This window comes from Wolffia australiana, chromosome 20, assembly GCF_029677425.1.
Source record: "Wolffia australiana isolate 7733 chromosome 20, ASM2967742v1".
Lineage (NCBI taxonomy): Eukaryota > Viridiplantae > Streptophyta > Magnoliopsida > Alismatales > Araceae > Wolffia > Wolffia australiana.
Window position 1 is genome coordinate 6,755,005 of NC_135854.1, and position 20,849 is coordinate 6,775,853.

Genomic DNA, 20,849 nt, shown 5'->3' on the forward strand with positions numbered 1-20,849 from the left:
AACTTTACCTAAATCCTCCAATATCTCTGACCGTCAGTCACTGAAACACTGAAACACACATTGTACAAATATTGAGAGGGAGAAGTAAATTATCCTGAGGTATCTAATTATAATAATCATATCAAGCATGAAAGTGTAGTCTTCGGTGAAATACTGGCACTTCTTGAGCTTCTATTTCCTACATATTGTTCTCATTCATCTGCTATTCATCAGTTATAATCAGGTATGTTCTATACATATATAAGTTTTAAGTTGCGTGAATTTGAAGGGGTGATGGAATATCCTCTAGTAAAGCTACTTGTTGAAGAGTGAGCAAATGGTATGAAAAGTACTGCACGTATCATGTACAGAAGGAATAAGGTAGAACTCATGTGACCTCATGAATTTTTAGCCCTTGTTATGGAAACAGAAAAACCAATTTAAACCCTAAAAAGAATCATTGATTCAGGTTAAACCTTATGAAGGTCAAAGTAGAGTGGATCAACTGTGGGTGGTTACTGATAATCCATTGCAGGATTTTTTGTGAACTAGAGGAAAATAATTTTAAAAGGTAATATGAAGTCCAGAGAGTATTTTTTTTCATGAACAAATTTTCACGAAATTCCAAGACCATAAGGGCATAGAAAATATGGATGAATTAATGTTAGTCAAAACCGAGACATGAATCCTTCCAATGAAAATGTTGAATTGTCACCACTTTTAAGGGAAATAACTTACCATCATTATTTATCAAATCTAAAAGTATTATTTCCATGAATAATGATTCATTATATAAGTTTATTTTCAAATTTATATTAGAAAAACATTAAGTCTATTCTCTTTAGTTAATACACTTTTCATACACGGATAGATAATTACCAAGACCTCCTCCAAATTCTCTTGATATTACAGAATCTTTACACTTTTTATACAGGGATATATATTTACCAAGGTCTCCTCCAAACTAACTTTATATTACAGTATCTTTCACTTTTTATACGGGGATCGATATTTTCCTAGACCTCCTCCAAAGTAACTTGATATTATAGTATCTTGATACTTTTTTATACATGCATAGGTATTTGTCAAGACCTCCTCCAAACTAACTATATATTGCAGTATCTTTATATTTCTTTCTACAGGCATATATATATATATATATCCTTCAAACAAACTTGATATTACATTATCTTTACATTGCTGCTAAATTTTTCGTATGACACAGTTTTAATGCTTAATAGGATAATTTTAGACTAAGAACTTTCTAGGAGAAATCTACCAAGGTAGTTTTTATTACTGTTCACTGATATTTTGGTTAATGTTTAACAATATGAGGGCGAGAGAGAGACAAAGAAAACAATAAAAAAGTTACCATGGAGCCATAAAAGTCAACGTATAGTTTCTTTCATTTAGTTTTAAACCTTATTTAAGAGAGGTTTATTGAGCAGGAGGGAAGGTGCCGTCACCATCAACCACTGTTTTGTTGTTTTTTTTTTGTATCCTGTCTCTGATTTGTCCCGCCAGCACATAGATAGTATTTATACCCCAATATAATTCTAAGAGCATATAAAATGATGATTTAACATGATAAATATGTATGTGGAAGTCAATTTTTTCACAGCTAAACAAGTATTAAAAGTAAAAAGAGGAAATGAGTGTCATCTGTGTGCTTCAGGTAATAGATCAACTATTCATGAATAAAAATAGCATATTAAAAACATAGCTAAATATAAAATAGAGTTATGTTTCTTATGGGGAATAATTTAAGGAACAAACACATTTAGAAGGCATATAAATCCTCATTTTTTAGTCTATCATTTGTATATAGTCCTTTGAGGAATAATATCCACAAAATCAAACTGCCATTAGAGTTATGGAATATCTGCTTGAATATCTGGTGACCAAGTGAATCATGATTCACTATCAATATACTAGTGCTTACATATTGGTTGTTCTGTCATTAGAGTTAATATGGAATTAATTTTGTACGTAATTTTTGGTGAAGACCTTGGGGCATTATAATTACCGTTATGAGATATCTGTATAACAACAACCCTACTTATCTCTCACTAATTTTCCCTCATTTACTGTACGTCTGCCTAAAAGCACCATCTCTCTTTCCATTGGTGTCTTTGTTGGAATGTCTATTAATGTAGCTTTCATTAAATTTCATTAGCTTTCATTAAAATATATATTTTATTGCGCCTCTTTTAAATATGTTACTGTCTCCCTTTGTCATCCCTCCTCTTTTACTATATGACTTCACCTCCTCTATATGTTTTTACGCATGTCCCTCCATTTGATGTTTTTTAGTCAGATCTGGAATAAGCAGGGAGACACATGTGAATCACTGTATGTTCATATAATATTACCATTTAAAAATATCAGATTGAAAGGCTGAACTGAGAAGTAGAAAGAGGTGGACTGAGAGTTCTACAGAGGGAAAATATTGAGAATAAATTATGATTGGAGATGTGGTTAGATGTGGATAGAGTGTGAGAAAATAAGAAGCAGAATGAGAATGCAAGCAAGCATTTATTTATCCACTACACATACACAAACATCACTCCAGCAAACATACAAAAACATAAAAAAGCACAGCCGACGATGCATGCCCATGATCCATTTATTGCTGCCTTGATTCCTCAGAAATATAGCCATGATTCATGCTTGAGGACGCCACTTCTGGTTTTGATTTTCCAGATCACCGCTTGTGGTAAGGTGGCGGCGGGGATTTGTAGATGTACACGAAGGGGGGTGGTGGAGGAGGGGACTTGTACTTGTATGGGGGCGGAGGAGATGGAGATGGTGGTGGAGGAGACTTGTACTTATATGGTGGTGGAGGTGAAGGAGATGGTGGTGGAGGAGACTTGTACTTGTATGGGGGAGGAGGAGATGGAGAAGGAGGAGGTGGAGACTTGTACTTGTATGGGGGAGGAGGAGATGGAGAAGGAGGAGGAGGAGACTTGTACTTATAAGGAGGTGGTGGAGAAGGGGAAGGGGGAGGAGGGGACTTGTACTTGTAAGGAGGTGGTGGAGATGGAGATGGTGGTGGAGGAGACTTGTACTTGTATGGGGGAGGAGGAGATGGAGATGGTGGTGGAGGGGACTTATACTTGTAAGGAGGTGGAGGAGATGGAGGAGGAGGAGGAGGAGGAGGAGACTTGTACTTGTAAGGAGGGGGTGGAGAAGGGGAAGGGGGAGGCGGGGACTTGTACTTGTAAGGAGGAGGGGGAGATGGGGACGGTGGGGGAGGAGACTTATACTTGTAAGGAGGAGGAGGAGATGGAGATGGTGGTGGAGGGGACTTGTACTTGTAAGGAGGAGGAGGAGATGGAGATGGTGGTGGAGGAGACTTGTACTTGTATGGGGGAGGAGGAGATGGAGATGGTGGTGGAGGGGACTTATACTTGTAAGGAGGTGGAGGAGATGGAGATGGAGGAGGAGGAGACTTGTACTTATAAGGAGGTGGTGGAGAAGGGGAAGGAGGAGGAGGGGACTTGTACTTGTAAGGAGGAGGAGGAGATGGAGATGGTGGTGGTGGAGACTTGTACTTGTATGGGGGAGGAGGAGACGGAGATGGCGGAGGTGGGGACTTGTACTTGTAAGGAGGAGGGGGCGGCGGAGACGGAGGAGGGGGGGGCTTGTACTTGTATGGGGGAGGAGGAGATGGAGAAGGAGGAGGTGGGGACTTGTACTTGTAAGGGGGAGGTGGAGACGGAGACGGTGGAGGAGGAGGAGGAGACTTATACTTGTAAGGAGGAGGTGGAGATGGAGAAGGAGGAGGTGGAGACTTGTACTTATACGGCGGCGGAGGCGAGCCGTAAGCGTAATGCTTGTCGTCGGCAGAAACTACAGCTATGGCGAGACAGAGCGCTGCTAAAACAAATAGGAAGCGGTGCCACTGCACCGCCATGGCTGTGTTAAACATGACCAGAGCTCTACTAGAGAGCTCTTCGTTTCAAGCTCGGTGTGCTCACTTTGTCTTCGATCTCCCATCTTTATAGGCGTCACAATAAGAAGCGAGATTGGTATAGTCTTCCTCAAGCCGTCTATATTCAACGAAGAGAGGTAAGTTCCCACCTGCCCCAGTCTAACTCGGCCTCCCTCGGCATCTGAAAGCATCTGCCACAGTGGAGGTGTTAGGTTTGAGTGGGACAAGAGCGAGACGGTGATCCAGTCTATCTCTCCTTAAATTTGCCAATTTTCGATGGATACAAATAAAAAGAAGCCTAAAATAAATGATAGAAGGTTTCCTGCGCTGTCTGCGTGCCGCGTGCCATGCTTAGTGCCCTCTGGACGAGGGAGGGGAGCCCTCAGAATTTTTTTACTTGGATTTGATCAAACTCGATGAATTATTCGAGAACAGAGTGGGCACCGGGTCTATTTTGATTCAATTTTTTAACATCAGACAGCTGGACGCAACCAGGATGAATATGACACAGTTGAATATCTTCCGCGGGTTAGGTTAGATTGCATAGATCTGAGAATAAATAATGAAAATTTATGATTTTGTTGAGGTTTAAGTCAGATATCTTATCTTACTGATCTTTCTACATCCAATTCATCATCTCAAGTTGAATAATTCATACAACTCCCGCACTTTCATTAATTCATTCCTGCAAAGATTGAACATCTTCAGTCAGGAGAGACAAATTAAAAGTCAAACGCGTTCTGGATCTTGTGTTGGTTCTGATTGGAGACAGCATCAAATGACAGCTGGGCACCAATTCCCTTGTGGAGGATTAAGAGACAACGCGTATACGCCATTAGCGGTGGCTCCCAAAGAGAAGGAAAAAAAATAATAAGAGAATGTTCATACGCGCGGAGAGAACAACCTATCATCTCGTGTTTATTAATTTTAGGCGGAGGTTGATGAATGAGTTCGTCCCTCGGTCAGCCTATTATTTTGATTTTCCCAAAGATCAATAGCTGATGGTTGACGCAAGACCACGTTTTAGTAAAGCTAAGCTCTCTCTCTCTCTCTCTCTCTCTCTCTCTCTCTCTCTCTCTCTCTCGCTCTCTCGCTCTCTCTCTCTCTCTCTCTCTCTCTCTCTCTCGCTCGCTCGCTCGCTCCTTCGTTGCCGTATTTTTGCCCCGTTATTTTAGGGGCCTCTGGTCCAGGCTTGTAATTACTCGAATTTATAAATTTTTGGTCAGTTCTTAGCAGACGTTCGTCCATTAGTCAGCTTACTATTTGTATTTTCTGCATGATAATGTTCTGATGTTGACAGACTACCCTACACGTTACCGGAGATAAATTCTCTCTCTATCTTTCGCTCGCTCTCTTTCTCCCGCTGTCTATGTCTCTCCCTTTCTTTCTCTTTCTCTCTCTCTTTCTTTCTCGCGTCCTCTCTCTCTATAGCTCTCTTCTCTCCCTCACTCTCTTTCTTTCTCTCCCTTCTCTCTCTGGCTCTCTCTCTCTCTTTCTTTGTCTTTCTTTCTCTCACCTCCCCTCTCTATCTCTCTATCTGTCTATCTCTCTCTATCTGTCAATCTCTCTCTATCCATCTATCTCTCTCTCTCTCTCTCTCTCTGTGTCTCGATCGCTCGCTTTCTCTACTCTCTCTGTCTATCTTTCTCTCGTCGCCGCACCACTTCTTTTAACCGCCAAGAGAGAACTCTATTCATTTGTCCCTTCTGCTCTATCTCTTTTTACCTATATCTTTCTCACGACGTGCTGTGCACTGAGTTTTTGGTAGATACCCTGCTGGCCTAAATTGTCCTAACGTAACCGATTATTCCTACGATTGAAGTTTTACTCTTGAATCCAGATTGCAAGCCTTCAACTGCAGTGAAGGCTTTATAAAGAGCATTTGCCTTTAAAGTCCAATGTCTGCTAAATATTGAACACTCAGAAGATTTCGTTTTGTTTTCACCTCCCAATTGAAACAAAGGTAATAACTTATAAAGTTGTATTCTTGCCTCATTGACGTAACATGTCATCTTCCTTTGGGCCCAGGAGGAATGGACAAACTGCTGTGAAGTCCACTCTCATGAAGGCAGACAGTGAAGGAAGGAACCTTCCGCATTGGGCAGTGGACGGGAGGACACGTCTCTATGTGGTGGAGGTCCTTCCACAGGTTTTCATTTTCTTGGAAGAAACTTATTGACTGGTGAATCCCACAAATGAATTTCTACATCCTTCAAGTAGTGAAAATGGATTATAGAGTTATTTGTGAGTTTTAGAGATATTTCTATAATCTAAAATTTTTATTTTCATCAATTTCATGACTTTCCTTCAGTTAGATAGTGATCATTCCGCGATCTGTTGTGGCTTTAGCTGAAGATGAAAAGGGTGTAAATAAATATATTCAGAAGGTAGACAGGTTACAAAAGCTATAATTGACGCAACTTCCATAGATTTCCCATTTTATGTGTAATCATACATCAGATAAATGATACGGTAATAAAATGAATTCTAAATTTATTCCGTCTCCTTGTAGGTGTACATAGTTCCTTCTGAATTTTTTTACAACTAAGATGCCGCAAAAAGAGTCTACTCAGAGAATTCTTTGGAGTATCTTCTCTAGCTACATCCAAAAGATGACTAGTTATGTTTTACCGTGGCTGATTTGAATGCATATGGGAATCTTATGACTTGGTTCCAATGCATTAGTATTTTTATTATATCATTATTATCTACCGTGGGGATCATCTTAAATCTAATTTTCAGACCACATAAGTATCACTTTTATTTGATATGGATGAGGTGACGATTCCCTGTTCTTTAGTTTAGGAACCGTATTCGTGCATGTTGTCTCATCACCATTACCAATATTATCATGGGAATATGCAAGATAATTATCAACATGAACTCACTAACTTGAAATAGTACAGGGACAAGTTGGAAACTGAACTGTATTTTTTTCTTTTAAAGCCTGATTAATCCATCAGACCTTTAAATTTACTAGTTCTAAAGTTTTTCTGATCCTATCAAAATTTTCTCTCCCCATACTCAAATTCTATACTTCCATCTTTTATTCATGTAATAATGCTCTTTAGCTCTCATATTGGGGCATCCTCAACATCAAGTATAGGGAGCCAACGATGGTGCAGATCAGGGGCTGGAAGTGGGAGGGGGAAGGATTCCAGTTTACAATAAAATAGGCGAGCTCAGGATTCTCAGGAAAGATCTTGAGGTGGGAAGTGAGAGGGGAGCTCAGGATTCTCTTTTACAGTAAAATATAAAATAAGTAGTTAATGACTTACTTCTGTTGCCATCCTGTGAAACTGAATCCACCCCCCACCAGCTAATCCACCTTTAATGGAAAACATGTGGTCCCAATTTGGTCTGGTCTGACTGGTCCCAAGTCCTAAATGTCCAACTCTAGATATGAGATATTTCCTCCCTGTCTAGAATTTTTGGCACAAACTATTGTTGGGTTGTAGTAGGCATTGATTGACTATGTAAAGACATTTCACATATCAGCCATTAAAATGAAATAATTACTACCCATTAAAGATTTTCTCTGTGACCTTCTATCCCATGTGGGGATCAAGGATTCGATCCGATCAATAGAATGTTTCACAGGATCAAGTATTTGATCGATCAAATCCAAACCTCGATCGTTTGAGCCAGAAAATCCATTTGAAATTGATCTAACCCATTGGATTGGATCAGATAACCTGAAATTATTCGCTTCGAACTGCTTGAGCCACATCGGACCAGATCAAATTGTTCAAATCTCTACTACTACTTATAGGAATAAGTGTACCCTTCTGGATGATGATTGGCTGACAAGAGAGAGAGAGAGAAGAGAGAGAGTGAGAGAGAAGAGGGGGCCTGCTCGCAATACTCTCTCGAAGAGATCATTCCTTTCTCGCTCCGCGTATCCTTCCTGCTCTCTGATCCTGAATTTTGCGCCAGTTTAGGTTTTCTTACTCTTCTTCAAAGATGCCGTAGAGGCACTCGAAGAACAACAACGACCTCGGGTTCTTCACGTACGACGAGAAGAGGAATATCAGGTATGGCACGCAGAAGGAACGACTCAGGAAAGACTCGATCAAGCCCTTCGATGTGTGCAGCCTCTGCCTGAAGCCCTTTGTCTTCCCTCTCTGTTGCCCCAAGGGACACGTCTTCTGCAAGGACTACATCCTCGAATGCCTCCTCGCTCAGAAAAAAGACATCCACCGGTATAACGCCGTCTATTAGTCGATTTCTTCCCTTCCCTATTGAGTCAATTATGTCCTTCTCTCAAGAATTTCATGGTCGGATTTAATTTTTTCGTCATGTTTTTCTAAATCTCAAAATTGATCTCTTTATCTCTTTATATATCCCGATCTCTAGATTTCTCTTTGGTCTTCGAAATTTAGTTCCTTCTTATTTATCATCTTAGAGGCTTTATGATTTTTCCCCAGTTTGATTCTACTATTTTACTCCTTCCAGGCTATTGATCTCTTTATATGTCTCCAGATTTTTAATGGATCTCCAAAGCTTTTTTTCTTTAATGGGAGTTCTGCTTTTCTTCGAATTTCTATATCTGTCTCTCTCTCTCTCTCTCTCTCTCTCTCTCTTTCTGTGTTTTTCTTTCTACGTCTATCTCTCTATCGACATTTTCATGGATATTCAAAATTTCCATCTTTTCTTTCTCTAACTTCTACGAATAAAAACCCTCTTATTAATCTTATTAATCTAAAAAAACTTCTATTGGGTTTCTACTTTGGCCTGATCCTTCCTGCTTTTTAATTCCATATTTTTCCATTGATTTCTCTCTCTCTATACCTTCCCGCTGATTGTCCATATCCTCTCTCCCTCTTGCTCTTTTCTCTGAATCGTATTCTCTCTCTCTCTCCCTCTATCTTCCTGCAGATTGTCCATATCCTCTCTCCCTCTTGCTCTTTTCCCTGAGTCATATTCTCTCTCTCTCTTCCTCTAATTGTCCATATCATCTCTCCCTCTTGCTCTTTTCTCTGGGTCACTCTCTCTCTCTCGTCTCTCTCTCTCTCTCTCTCTCGTCTTTCTCGTCTCTCGTCTCTCGTCTCTCTCATCTTTCTCGTCTCTCTCATCTCTCTCATCTCTCTCATCTCTCTCCTCTCTCTCTCTCTCGTCTCTCTCATCTCTCTCGTCTCTATCTCATCTCTCTTGTCTCTCTCGTCTCTCTCATCTCTCTCGTCTCTTTCATCTCTCTCTCTCTATCTCTCTCTCTCTCTCCCTCCCTCCCTCCCTCCCTCTCTCTCTCTCCCTCTCTCTCTTGTGTCCATGATTTTTCCTTTTTTTATCCCTCCCTATTCTCCTTGCGCATTTGCTATCGATCTCTCCTGGCCCATCCATTTCCTTCTCTCTCTAACTCTGTCACCCTATCTCTCTCTATCCGTCTCTTTTCCTCTCTTCCCTTCTCTATCCATTTCCTCATCTATGTAACTACCCTTTCATAGTATTACCCAATCTTTTCTTCAATGTTTTTAGTAGACTAATCGCTTTCATCTCTAAACCCTAAAATTTAACCGCTCACCCTAAACATGCACCTAACTCTTTAGTGCTCCCATCTCTACTACTACTAATAGGAATCAGTGTACCCTTCTGGACGCTGATTGGCTGACAAGGAATGGGTCCAGAGACCCGCTTTAAGGAATCAAACAGGTTAAACCCGTTTTCTGTTTTTAGTGCCACGAAAATCATTTTCTGGAAGGGCCATCAGCAAACAATGAAAATTTGTGAAAAAGCACCTCATGTTCATTCGCTCTCCTTCACTTCATTTTCCAATGACCTCACTTCCCTCCTTGCCATCAATTCTTCTCTACTGGGCACTGGCAATTCCTTTCCGACAACCTCACTTCCCTCCCAGATTGAAGATCTACGATTTCGGATATTCCAAGGTTTGACACCGTTGGCTCCTACATTGAAGATCTGTGATTTTGGATATTCCAAGGTTTGACGTCCTTGACTTTGTATATTTAGATTTTAAATCTTTCATTGATTTTTCTCTTTCGAATTTAGTCTTCGGAGTTCCATTCACAACCGAAGTCAACGGTCGGCAAGCCTGATTATATCGCCCCTAATGTCTTATGTAAGAGAGAGTATGACGGGAAGGTATATTTATATTTTTCTGAATAAAATATAGAAAATGGGCGTAAAAAATAAGAAATGTTTTTTATATGCCCTTCTACGCTTCTACTGTACGAGTAATGAAATATTATATCTCTCGATATTATTTTGGATATTTCATTTTAAACGTATATGTCTACTACTAATCTCTACTACTAAAAATAGGAATTCATTTACCCTTCTAGACGCTGATTGCGCTCGCTACTGAGCGCAATCGTCGGGTCGAGAGAATTGCGTACCGTTGATCGATAGGATCAGACAATGTGAGGACACTCCTTGCAGCTACCCGTGATGTGGCAATGTTCGACCGCATTCTCTCGGAGGCATGATTGCAACATGCGCTTCGTGCCAATCAATGATGTGGCTACAAGAATGCAAACCTGCCTCCAGTAAGCGAAACCGAATGTTCCAGTTATGCTACAAGGATGGCGAGGTTGCATTGTTGGCGTTTCCCAACCTGCCTGCACCACTTCTTGCTCTGTTGGAGCGGACGACGGAGGAGGCGAAGCACTCTTGTAATTTTCTTCAAGCCTACAATTCAGCTTTCAATTTCACGTCCAACAGTGCAAATTTTGACCGTTCACTTGCGACACCCATGCTGGCGTGTACGCGTACTACATCCAAGGCAGCATCTGTCATCGGATCTCAAATGCTTTGCTGCCCCCCATTTGTCAAGCTCCCTAAGTTACTCAAATCTACATCTACAACACGGACTACCAGATCGACCGACGAAGCTCAATCTTCCCCGATCTGCGACGCAGCATCCTTGAAAAGATCCCCGACACTCTGGCTGTGGCCTACCGCTTTGTTCGTTAGTTTCAAGCGTACAACGAAGAAGCGCTTCACTCTGCATCCACCCAAGAGTTCAAGCTATGAGTCGGCGAGCCATCTGTCCACGATCGCCATTACGATCAACCCATAATCTCTAAAGTCGATGTTCTTATGCCTGGAGATAGAAACGAAGGGGATGGAAGGTGAAACATTATTCTATAGAAGCGTGGTGGGGGCCTGCAATTTGTGAGTCAGTTCGACGGGAAGTATGATCCGCTCCACTTCGTGCTGCTCTTTCCGTATGGTAGTTAGGGAGGAGCCTGCAACTGAAGGAAAGAAGCAAGGTGACGATGAACCAGTTTTATACCTACCACTTGATGGTTTGAGATGCATCAAGAGTGCTTCATCATTCTGGACGACTGTTTCAAGAATATGTTATGGATGCTTACGCCAAGATTGAAGAATCTCGTTTGATGTGGGTTCGCTACAACCAGGAAATGTTGTGTGTAAGCCTCTACCAAGGGTTGGTTGATCAAGTTGTCGCTAACGATGTTGCCGCGCTTGCAGGGAAGATGATCATTCTCCCCCCTTCCTTCACCAGCGTCCCACGCTACATGCAAGGGTTGTACCAGGATGCCATGGCCATCATACGAAAGATGGGAAAGCCAGATTTGTTCATCACGATGACTGGCAACCCGAATTGGCCCAAGATCAGGGAAGCTCCACTACCTGGCCAGAAGGCGCAAGATTGATTCGACCTCTGCTGTCGTGTTTTCCCGTTGAAACTACAGGAGCTCCTTCATTTGATCATCGACAAGGAAATATTCAGCAAAGTTAAAGATCATGTGTATGTCATCGAGTTTCAGAAGTGTGGTCTCCCACACGCACACTTGCTCTAGATATTGAATGATCAGTACAAGCCAAAGACTCTTGAAGACATCGACAAGGTTGTCTATGCCGAGTTACCAGATCCCAGCGACAAGGAGTTGTTTGACTGTTTGATGACACATATGATACAGGGCCCTTACGGTTCTGCAAACTCAAGATGCCCATGTATGAAGGATGGAAAGTGCTCTAAGAAGTTTCCAAAGGAGTTCATCTGCTCAACCTAAGTCAACAATGATGGGTACCCTCTCTGCCAGTGCCGCAATGATGGCCGCATCATCCAGAAGAGTTCACATCTCATTGACAACCGCTGGTTCGTTCTGTACAACAAGTTTTTCTACAACTGCCACATCAACGTGGAAATCTGTTCTTCCATCCAGTCGATGAAGTACATGCACAAGTATGTCTACAAGGGCCACGACCGCATTCAAGCTAGAGTAGCTTTGAAGGATGCTCCAAGTGATGGTGTCGTCGCTGGTGCAGCTCAAGAGCCTTTGTCACGCGATGAAGCCCAACAGTATCTCGATGCACGATACGCATCTGCATCAAAGTCTTTATGGCTGATCTGTGAATTCAGCATGTAGAAGATGTATCCAAATGTGTACGCCCTCCAAGTTCACGACGAGAATATGCAATCCGTGGTGTATGATGAAGATGAACCGGTCAGTGACATCATGGAGAGGTCGGCACGCACACCCCTCACGAAGTGGATGCGGTACAGTAGGGAGCATCCCGAAGAAGAAGTCACCAAGCAGACATTGTACTGTGACTTCCCGTCGTATTACACCTAGAATGATTCCACTCGACGTTGGTCATGACGTCAGCGACTGTAGTGTATTGGAAGGGTGCACTTCATGAGCCCTCGCAACACTACGTGATAGTACCCCTAGTTGATGCTTCATCACGCTCCATGTGCAACGTGTTACGAAGATTTTTGCACCATTGATGTTGTTATCTATGACACGTATCAAAGAGCTGCTCAAGCGCATGGTCTTCTCCAGTCTGATGAAGAGTTTGACAATGATCTTGCTTTGGCTTCAGGCATTGCTTCTCCCCGTCAAGTTCGCGAGCTCTTCACGATGATGCTACTCTACTGTGACATCTCACAACCAGACGTGCTTCTCGAGAAGTACATTGACGCCATGTTAGAAGACATCTGTTTCGCGAACGGTGCTTCTTAGGCGACTGAAGCGATACGACAAGAAGTGTTGAGCACGCTCAAATAAATCCTCTACCACAATGGATCTTCGCTCGCAGCATTCCCAGCGTTGCTTTAATGTGTCAAACTCCCACTAATAGACGAAGAATTGGGGCCAAGTCAAGGAAACGACATCCTGCCTGCAATCTTCACTGCGGAACACCTGCAAGGCATGATGAATAAAGAACAACGACAATTGTACGACGCAGTATTCGAAGCCATCGAATCGAGAAAACGTGCTATGGAGGCCAAGGTCTTCTTTGTTGATGGGCCTGGGGGCTCTAGGAAGACGTTTCTCTACTATGCTATTCTGGCGCAGATCAAGGCCTCTTGCCGCAATGTCATCTCGATTGCGACAAAGTGGTGTCGCGGTGCTTCTTCTGGACGAAGGGTGAATGCTGCACTCAACATTCAAGATTTTGATTCCCGTCACTCACATCTCACCGTGTGGAATCTCACCAAACTCCAAGATCGATTGTCCAATTCAGTCAGCAAGCATGATAATTGTGGACGAAGCACTAATGATGCAGTGCCATGTGTACGAGTTGTTGGATCGATCGATTCGAGATGTGATGAAGAGCATCGATGCAAGTTTGGAAACAGTTCCTTTCGGCAGCAAGGTCGTCGTGATGGGAGGCGACTTTAGACAAATGCTTTCAATCATACCGAAAGGCTCATGCCCATTGATTGTCGGTTCATCCCTCAACCGAAGCAATGTTTGACGCCATTGCTCTATTTTTTTGCCTCCAAACCAACGTCCACATTTTGCCCGCCCAACAAGCGTGGAGCAAGTTCTTACTTGCTATCGGAGAAGGACGCGTTGGCCCTGATGTCGATCTTTCAGCTGAGATTCAGCACGTCTCCTCATTACCGGAGCTGATTGCCCAAGTGTAAGGCACCTTTGAAGATGGCGCAACTCAGTTGGCAGCGAAGATGATTTTGATGCCTCTGAATGATGATGTGGTCAAGGTCAACAACATGGTGCTCGATGTCTTCCCAGGTGAAGTGATGGAGTACTACAGCTTTGACGCAATCCCTACAAGCGAAGTTGACAATGAATCCCTCTACCCAACCAAGTTCCTCAACACGATTGATGATGCGACAATGCCACTCCACAAGCTACGACTCAAGATCGGGTGCATCGTGATCCTTCTCCGAAACTTGAACACCATGCAAGGTCTATGCAACGTGACCAGGCTTCAAGTGGACGACTTTTTTCCAATAATGCTCCAAGCCACAATCGTCAGCCAAGGAAATTTCTACGGCGAAGTCCATCTCCTACCATGGATCACCTTATACCCGTCTCAATCGAGGCTTCCATTTCGATTCAAGCGCCTCTAGTTTTCAATTCGACTCGCCTTCACCATGACGATTAACAAGTCCCAAGGTTAGACTCTCAACACGGTGGGGTTGTATCTACCGAACCCGCTTTACTCACAGCCAACTCTACGTCGCTCTCTCAAGGACACAGATCGGTCCGACAGGTATCATATTCTACGATGGTGACGCGAACCGACCCACTATGACTAACGTTGTTTACACAGAGGTTTTCCAGTAGGAAATGGCAGGTAGAAGGCGACAAATCCACCGTTTTCAATTGCCTAGCCCAAACTGCGTCAACGAAACCCAAACTCGCGATGGAGAACAGTAGAGAACCAGTAACCTATGCAGCTTCCTTTGAGATTGCCGCAGATATGATGGACAACTTTCCTTCTGCGAACTCCACCATTGTCGATGCAAATGACAGAAAAAGGGCCGAGAGGAAATACGCGAGATCCTTCCTCGAATCTCTCAGATTCCTCGGTGGGGATGAACAGTGGAAGAAATGGAGTCTACTGCGTGAGGGACTCCAATCTAGGGTTTTGCAAGAGTACGATGAACTGGTTGACAATCGAAGGTTACGGGAGAGAAAGAATGATGAGTTCGTAAGCAAGGGTAAGCTCACCCCTCTTCGTAAAATGATCTCTAACGTCTAATTGAAGCTGATTACATCTGATTATAGAGGAAAACCCTAGGTCATGAGATAACCGTTTTGAAGGCGGAATTGTCTAGTCGAAGATATCATGGCGCCTCTTGTAGGTTTGTGATGGCAGATCCACCAGATTTCTGCTATCGAGGAAGAGTCCAAGGTATTAAAACCACATTCTCCTTCAGCCCTTTAGTCATCATTTTTTTATCTATCGATCCACAAACTTATTAATGTCACTCTGTTGATTTCTTACCTTTACGAAAGTGGATTCTGTTTGTACCGAATTGCGTATAAATTTCTGGTAAATGAGGTTTCTAAGAGATTGAAGATATTCCAGTTAGTTTTGAGATAAATCAAAATATTTGGCATACTGGATTATTTGGATGCCTGAAATTCAAACTCCACTCTCTCTAGGGAACATCCAAGAAACAATGCCCCTTAGAAATCAAAGATATTTTGTAATTCGTAAAAAAGAAAAGCAAAGAAATCAAAGATATTTCAGTTTGAAGATCAATTAGGCCTCTTTATTCATCTATTATGACATCAATGGTTTCCATCATTCTGCTGAAGTTCCTAAATAGCAATAACAAAATTTCTGTTTTTCACTCTCTACATAACATTCCTAAAATTCACTTTTTCTTTCAAAATTCTTCGCTGCTCTTCCCTTAATTTTTGTTGTTCATCTTACACATGATTAGCTTGAATGCCTCTAATCACTAAATTCAGTCTCTGGTGCTGAAGAAATTCTTTCTCCCGCACCATCTTCTCTCTCTACCCAAGCGAGCATTGTGAGCGGGCCCCCCTAGCAGACAGAAACAAAGATCAAGTTCCGTGATTACAAAGGAGCAGAAACAGAAACGGGCACTAATTGGGGGGACAAGTGGGAAGAGATATTCTTCGTTGGCATTGGTGCCCGGAAAGGAGAAACGTGGCATATATCCCCCACCGATGACCGTACGCTTCTCCACTGGTTCATGAATATTGAGTAATTATTTGTTTTTAAAATATCTCTAGGATGGTAGAGAGCTTGGGGAGAAGAGCACCTTGCTTCCGGGTAGCTCCTTGGCTCCCTATCCTTGATTACGTTTTTAGTTAGTCACGGTGTTTCTCCATTTGCAGAATGTTCATAAATACGAGAAGAGCAAAACGGGGGAGAGCTGGAACATTATCGTTGATGAGGAGACCCATTACGAGTAAGTCAACATCTCGGGCTCGCGTCTTTGACTTTTCTTTACTCTCTCACTCTCTATCTGTGTGTGTGGAAGGGCTGAGCCTCACTACGGGTGGGGGATGCGGTTGGGGACTCGAGCCAGAGAGAAGGAGAAAACCAGAGGGAGGGAAACGAGAGACAGACAGAGAGAACTAAAGGGAGAACAAGGAATCATTGGTTTGCTTGCGGTCCATGTCTTGTTCTTTCTCGCTCGTTTGCTTGCGTTCTCTCTCGTTCTCTTTCTCCCTCTCTAGCTCTTTCTCTCTCTCTCAGTCTCACTCTCGCTCTCTCTCTCTCTCTCGCTCTCTCGCTCTCTCTCTCTCTCATCTCTCTTTCTCGTCTCTCTCTCTCTCTCATCTTTCTCGTCTCTCATCTCTCTTGTCTCTCTCGTCTCTCTCGTCTCTCTCGTCTCTCTCGTCTCTCTCGTCTCTCTCACTCTCGTCTCTCTTGTCTCTCTCTCTCTCTCTCTCTATATATATATATCTCTCGCTTTCCCTCTCTCTCTCTCTCTCCCTCTCTCTCTCTCTCTATATATATATATAAAGAGTGATAAGTTAGAGAGAGAGAGAGCAAGCGATTGAAAGAGAGGGAGAGAGAGACGGGGAGCAAGCAAGAGAGATAGAGAGAGAGAAAAAATGAACAAATGAGAAAGAGAGAAAGAACACGTGATAGAGAGAGAGAGAGAATTAGGATTTAGGGATATGTTTGGTAAATAATTGGAGAATTACACCAATAGGCCATTACTTTTTCCAAGGACTTCATCACAATGCTTTTCTTAAGAAATATCCTCTTACACAAGAGGGAACGATCCCTTTAGAGCATTGAGTCACCTTCGTGGACTTGTTTCTCCATCTGAGTTAACTAAGAAGTGAGGAAAATACTATCTTGAGATGAAACGTATCATAATATCCCAATCAAGGGAGGATAAAAGTTTAATGTTAGAAAATTTTGATATGCCAAGAAAATCCTACTTTGTTTTACATAATTTTGTGTGCGCATGTTTATATGACCATCATTTCAATGGAAAGTAAACAAAATTCTCTCTTTTATAAAGTGAGAGACAGGCGGAACTTTATCAATGGTACAAAGTCATTCATTTTGTCACCTTATGATATGAACTAATTGAAAAAAAACCAATTAAGGCAAGAGGAGCAGTTGCAAAAATCCACCTTACACTCCATATAACCTCATGCCGATCTTTTTGGTTATCAGCTCCTAAGCAAATAATGCATTACATGAATGCTTGGGCTTTGAGAAGGAAGGATCGTGTATGTGTATCTCAAGCCTATGAACTTAGCCAAAATTATGGTACCACAATGTTTTGATTATTGTGCAGTTTGATTTATGTTATGATTTATCGTTCATGGAGAGGCCCCAACAACTTCACACATGACTTACTAGAGGATATTTCAAAATTTTCAGAGAACACTTGATTAATGTCCAAATGTATGCCTACTCAAACCGAGGCCAAGTAAATATGCGACATCTTTTGAAAGTACACATATCTTAATTGGAGACCATTGCGGTACATGAAACAATGTTGTGTTATATCTATTTGCTGATCTATGGACAACTATTTCTATGTATATAATTGCATGCTGTCAAGTTATTATTTATTTATCCCAAATTATGTGATCAATAATGCAAATCGTAGGATATGATATATTTTTAAATAATTTTGTGATTCGAGTTAAATAGGTATACATTATATATATTAATTGCAATTGTCGGATAAATTAAGATGGAGGATTAAGTTTCTCCTCTTCCTGTAAACTATGTCCAAATCTTTGGGTCATAAGGGGTGTTTAATGTTCTCTTAGGCATCCCATTACCCAAAACAACTTTAGGGTGTGATTCATAAGGATGAACACATTACTTATGCACATACAACTATATATATGAGGGTAAGAATTTATACATAATTTAAATTCTTACCGTCATGAATGATTAGCTTCTCAATGGAAGGCATGATTGACCAAAATATGTTGTACGTTCATGTGTAATACATTTATCCATATGAATCAACACAATATCTCTTTGGATAAAAAAAGTGGTGTAAGAACAACTGACATCAAACTTTACGGATAAATAAAATTTATTGATTATACCCATTGGGTGAAAATACATGAATAAATGAAGGGGTAAAATTAAGTAAAATGAGAGATATCGATATGGTTTTCCAAATGAAAATTTAATTATCTTAAGATTAACTAAAATCACATTGAGGAGAATTGAAATTTCAAAAAACGTAATATTTACTTAAGTGTAACTTTAAAATCTAATTTTATACACAATTTGAATCCAGTAACGTATTATTACAGCCATTAAAATCAATTATATTCAATTGAGGAATACCACACTAATTTGGTTTACTGTAAAATTTTTGATGGGAACCATGATGTTGATACATGTTGAAAGACCTTACATATAGAACAATCTAGGGAATGTTGATAAAAGGTACAAGATTAGTTTTTTGTCTTTAGGTTTGATCTGTTATCAATCCAAGAGCTTCTGCCTAAAAAATTCTTATCCTAGTGAATGATGGCAATTACTGCAAAGGAAAAAGTGGTCACAAAACAGTAAAGCCTTAGCGAAAGTTTATTCCGTTTTTAGTTGATGAAGTTTCCATCAATTTGGTCTACTTGGAGTCCATCCATCAAATGTTTCTCAGAATTAAAAACCCTCAAGTTATCTCATCATACAAAATTTTCACACTAATTCTACAAAGTAATACTCGAGTCGGTTTTGAGTGAATATCACACAAGAAAATAAGTATGGTCACCCAAATTTCAAGTTACTGAATTCCTGAATTTCACTTTACTCATGATAATTTCATCTGAATGTGGATATGATTACCTAAAAAATAAGTATAAACTTTATTCTAACGTAAAGTCCTATTGTATCCATTATTTATGAATATCCTTAATACTCTCACTCAATGATTTCAATGTCAATAAAAAATACCACCAGGTATGAACCTTAAATTTTTTATTAATTTATTTTAACACCAAGTCAACATTATATAACCCTAAATTTTTTTTAATACACCCTCAATATAAGATAACATATTATTCTATGACTAATGTCAGATACTAAACAAGGAAAAGTAGTAATAATTTATTGATCATTTATAATACACTCTGTCTTTCATCGCTTTTATTTTATCTATTTTTCTAGGTTTTTTAAATTTATCCATAGATATATTTTTTTGACATTTGATCCATCCGAAAATATAATTTGTCAGATAATTGCAAGAAAGTCAAAATGTAAATGTAATTCCACTTTCTTGTCCTCATTTCTTCCTTATTTCTTCTGCGGAGTCTTATTTTTCTCATATTATTTTACCTACATGTTTTTTTAGTCATTGTAATATGCTTATACATTTATTCAGAAATTTCAAATTTCAAAAAATAACAAATGATAATATTAAGGACTTTTTTTTGGAACCTAGACGGTTTTCAGCAATCGTTGGAACTCCTAAATGCCTGAAACTAACTATATAAATAAACATTAATAATATTTTTTTCATAACTAGTTTCTTTTATTAATTGATCACTTTCACCGAATATATTTTATGTTTTACGAAGAATCAAAACAAGGAAAACATGTTGTGTGTATAATTTTTCTGAAGGTGAGATACAATCATTATTACTGTTGGAGCAGTCATGATCGCTAATTAGCAATATTTCTCAACACAGATAATCTAATAAAATAAAAATAAAAAAGTAAAAACTACATCATAATGAATGAAAAGTATTATCAGTTGAGCATAGGTAGAGTAGTTAATCTGTCCTGAAAAATTTATTTAAGAAAAATTATTTGCTTTTTCAAGAGAAGTTATATGTTTTAAAGGAGATGAAGAGAAATAATGAGAAGATGATACATAATAATATATGTGAGAAAACAAGAATATGACACAAAATGGAAAAAATGATTCTAGTACAAACACATGTTGTATACATGAAATAGATAATATACTATATTTATACTATATTTATCAAATCAATAGCCATATTCTTGACAGGATTCTACTTGCAGAATTAGATGTGAATCCGAAACAAAATTTGGTGCTGGGTAGTCAATGATCAGATTTGATCAATAGAATGCTTGATCCAATTGAAAATTCAATTGATTAAATCAAATCCCTCATCCCAACTTTCAAAACACTTCATTCCTCCTAAGATCTTCAAAAATCTCATTGGGAATCTAAGACCAGTGCAAATATGTATTCAACTTAGGAGTGTTAAGGCTCAGAGCTAAGGTAGAGGATCAAAATGAAAACTATCAAGAGAAAAGCTCAACTTTAGACATAAATGTAATTTCAGATGCTTCAATCCCAAAAAATACAATTGAGAGGCCAGTTCGTTGGTCTACTAAGCACTAGTGTTGTACAGAATTGACATCGGGGTTGGAATCTCTGAATTCTTCCTCTTCATCATCCGCTGTTCTGACAAACTCTATTTTCTTGGGCATTGTTGGCAATAGGCGGAAATAAGACAATCTCATTAACTTTAACATAAAAATGCATCATGTGCCTTGAGGTTGGTAACAATCCCATCAACTTTTTGGGGGCTAATGGTAGCATTTAAGTTAACAATGAATTGAGTATATGTAGAGCCGAGACCTCTGAAGAATGTACATGCAATAGATGCTTTGTTTGCTGGTTGAATAATTAATTCTAGTCCTTCAAAAGTTGTTTTGAAATACTTTATGTACTCGTTAATGCTCATTGAACCTTGGTTCGTATTGTGGAATTGACATTGTAGCTCCATTACTCAGGCTTGATTCC

At 40.2% G+C, this 20,849-nt stretch overlaps 1 protein-coding gene across 20 annotated transcripts; it reads left to right on the forward strand.

Moving 5' to 3' along the window:
* The first annotated feature begins 4,725 nt into the window (after positions 1-4,725).
* On the forward strand, positions 4,726-16,560 carry LOC144716227 (uncharacterized). 20 transcript variants are annotated; one of them, XR_013584852.1, is made up of 10 exons: positions 4,755-5,677; positions 5,754-5,876; positions 5,942-6,095; positions 6,985-7,121; positions 7,850-8,115; positions 9,768-9,851; positions 9,920-10,012; positions 15,592-15,804; positions 15,970-16,043; positions 16,116-16,560. XR_013584852.1 is itself a non-coding variant. In XM_078591323.1 (8 exons), exons 2-6 carry the CDS (start codon positions 5,976-5,978, stop codon positions 15,640-15,642), a joined length of 591 nt encoding a protein of 196 aa, XP_078447449.1. In that variant the 5' UTR covers positions 4,744-5,876; positions 5,942-5,975; the 3' UTR covers positions 15,643-15,804; positions 15,970-16,043; positions 16,116-16,560. The 20 variants fall into 20 exon arrangements, 2 of the variants coding, with proteins under 2 accessions (XP_078447449.1, XP_078447450.1); XR_013584854.1 differs by having other exon boundaries at positions 4,755-4,944; XR_013584849.1 differs by having other exon boundaries at positions 4,731-5,876; positions 8,369-9,851.
* Positions 16,561-20,849: the final 4,289 nt, after the last annotated feature.

Excerpts from the sequence above, each read along its gene's own strand:
- LOC144716227 (XM_078591323.1), top strand. The coding sequence starts at position 5,976 with ATGAAGGCAGACAGTGAAGGAAGGAACCTTCCGCATTGGGCAGTGGAC. Across the intron at positions 6,063-7,854 it reads TGGTGGAGGTCCTTCCACAG|GTTTTCTTACTCTTCTTCAA; the intron begins GTTTTCATTTTC and ends GCGCCAGTTTAG. Across the intron at positions 8,116-9,767 it reads CAGAAAAAAGACATCCACCG|ATTGAAGATCTACGATTTCG; the intron begins GTATAACGCCGT and ends CTTCCCTCCCAG.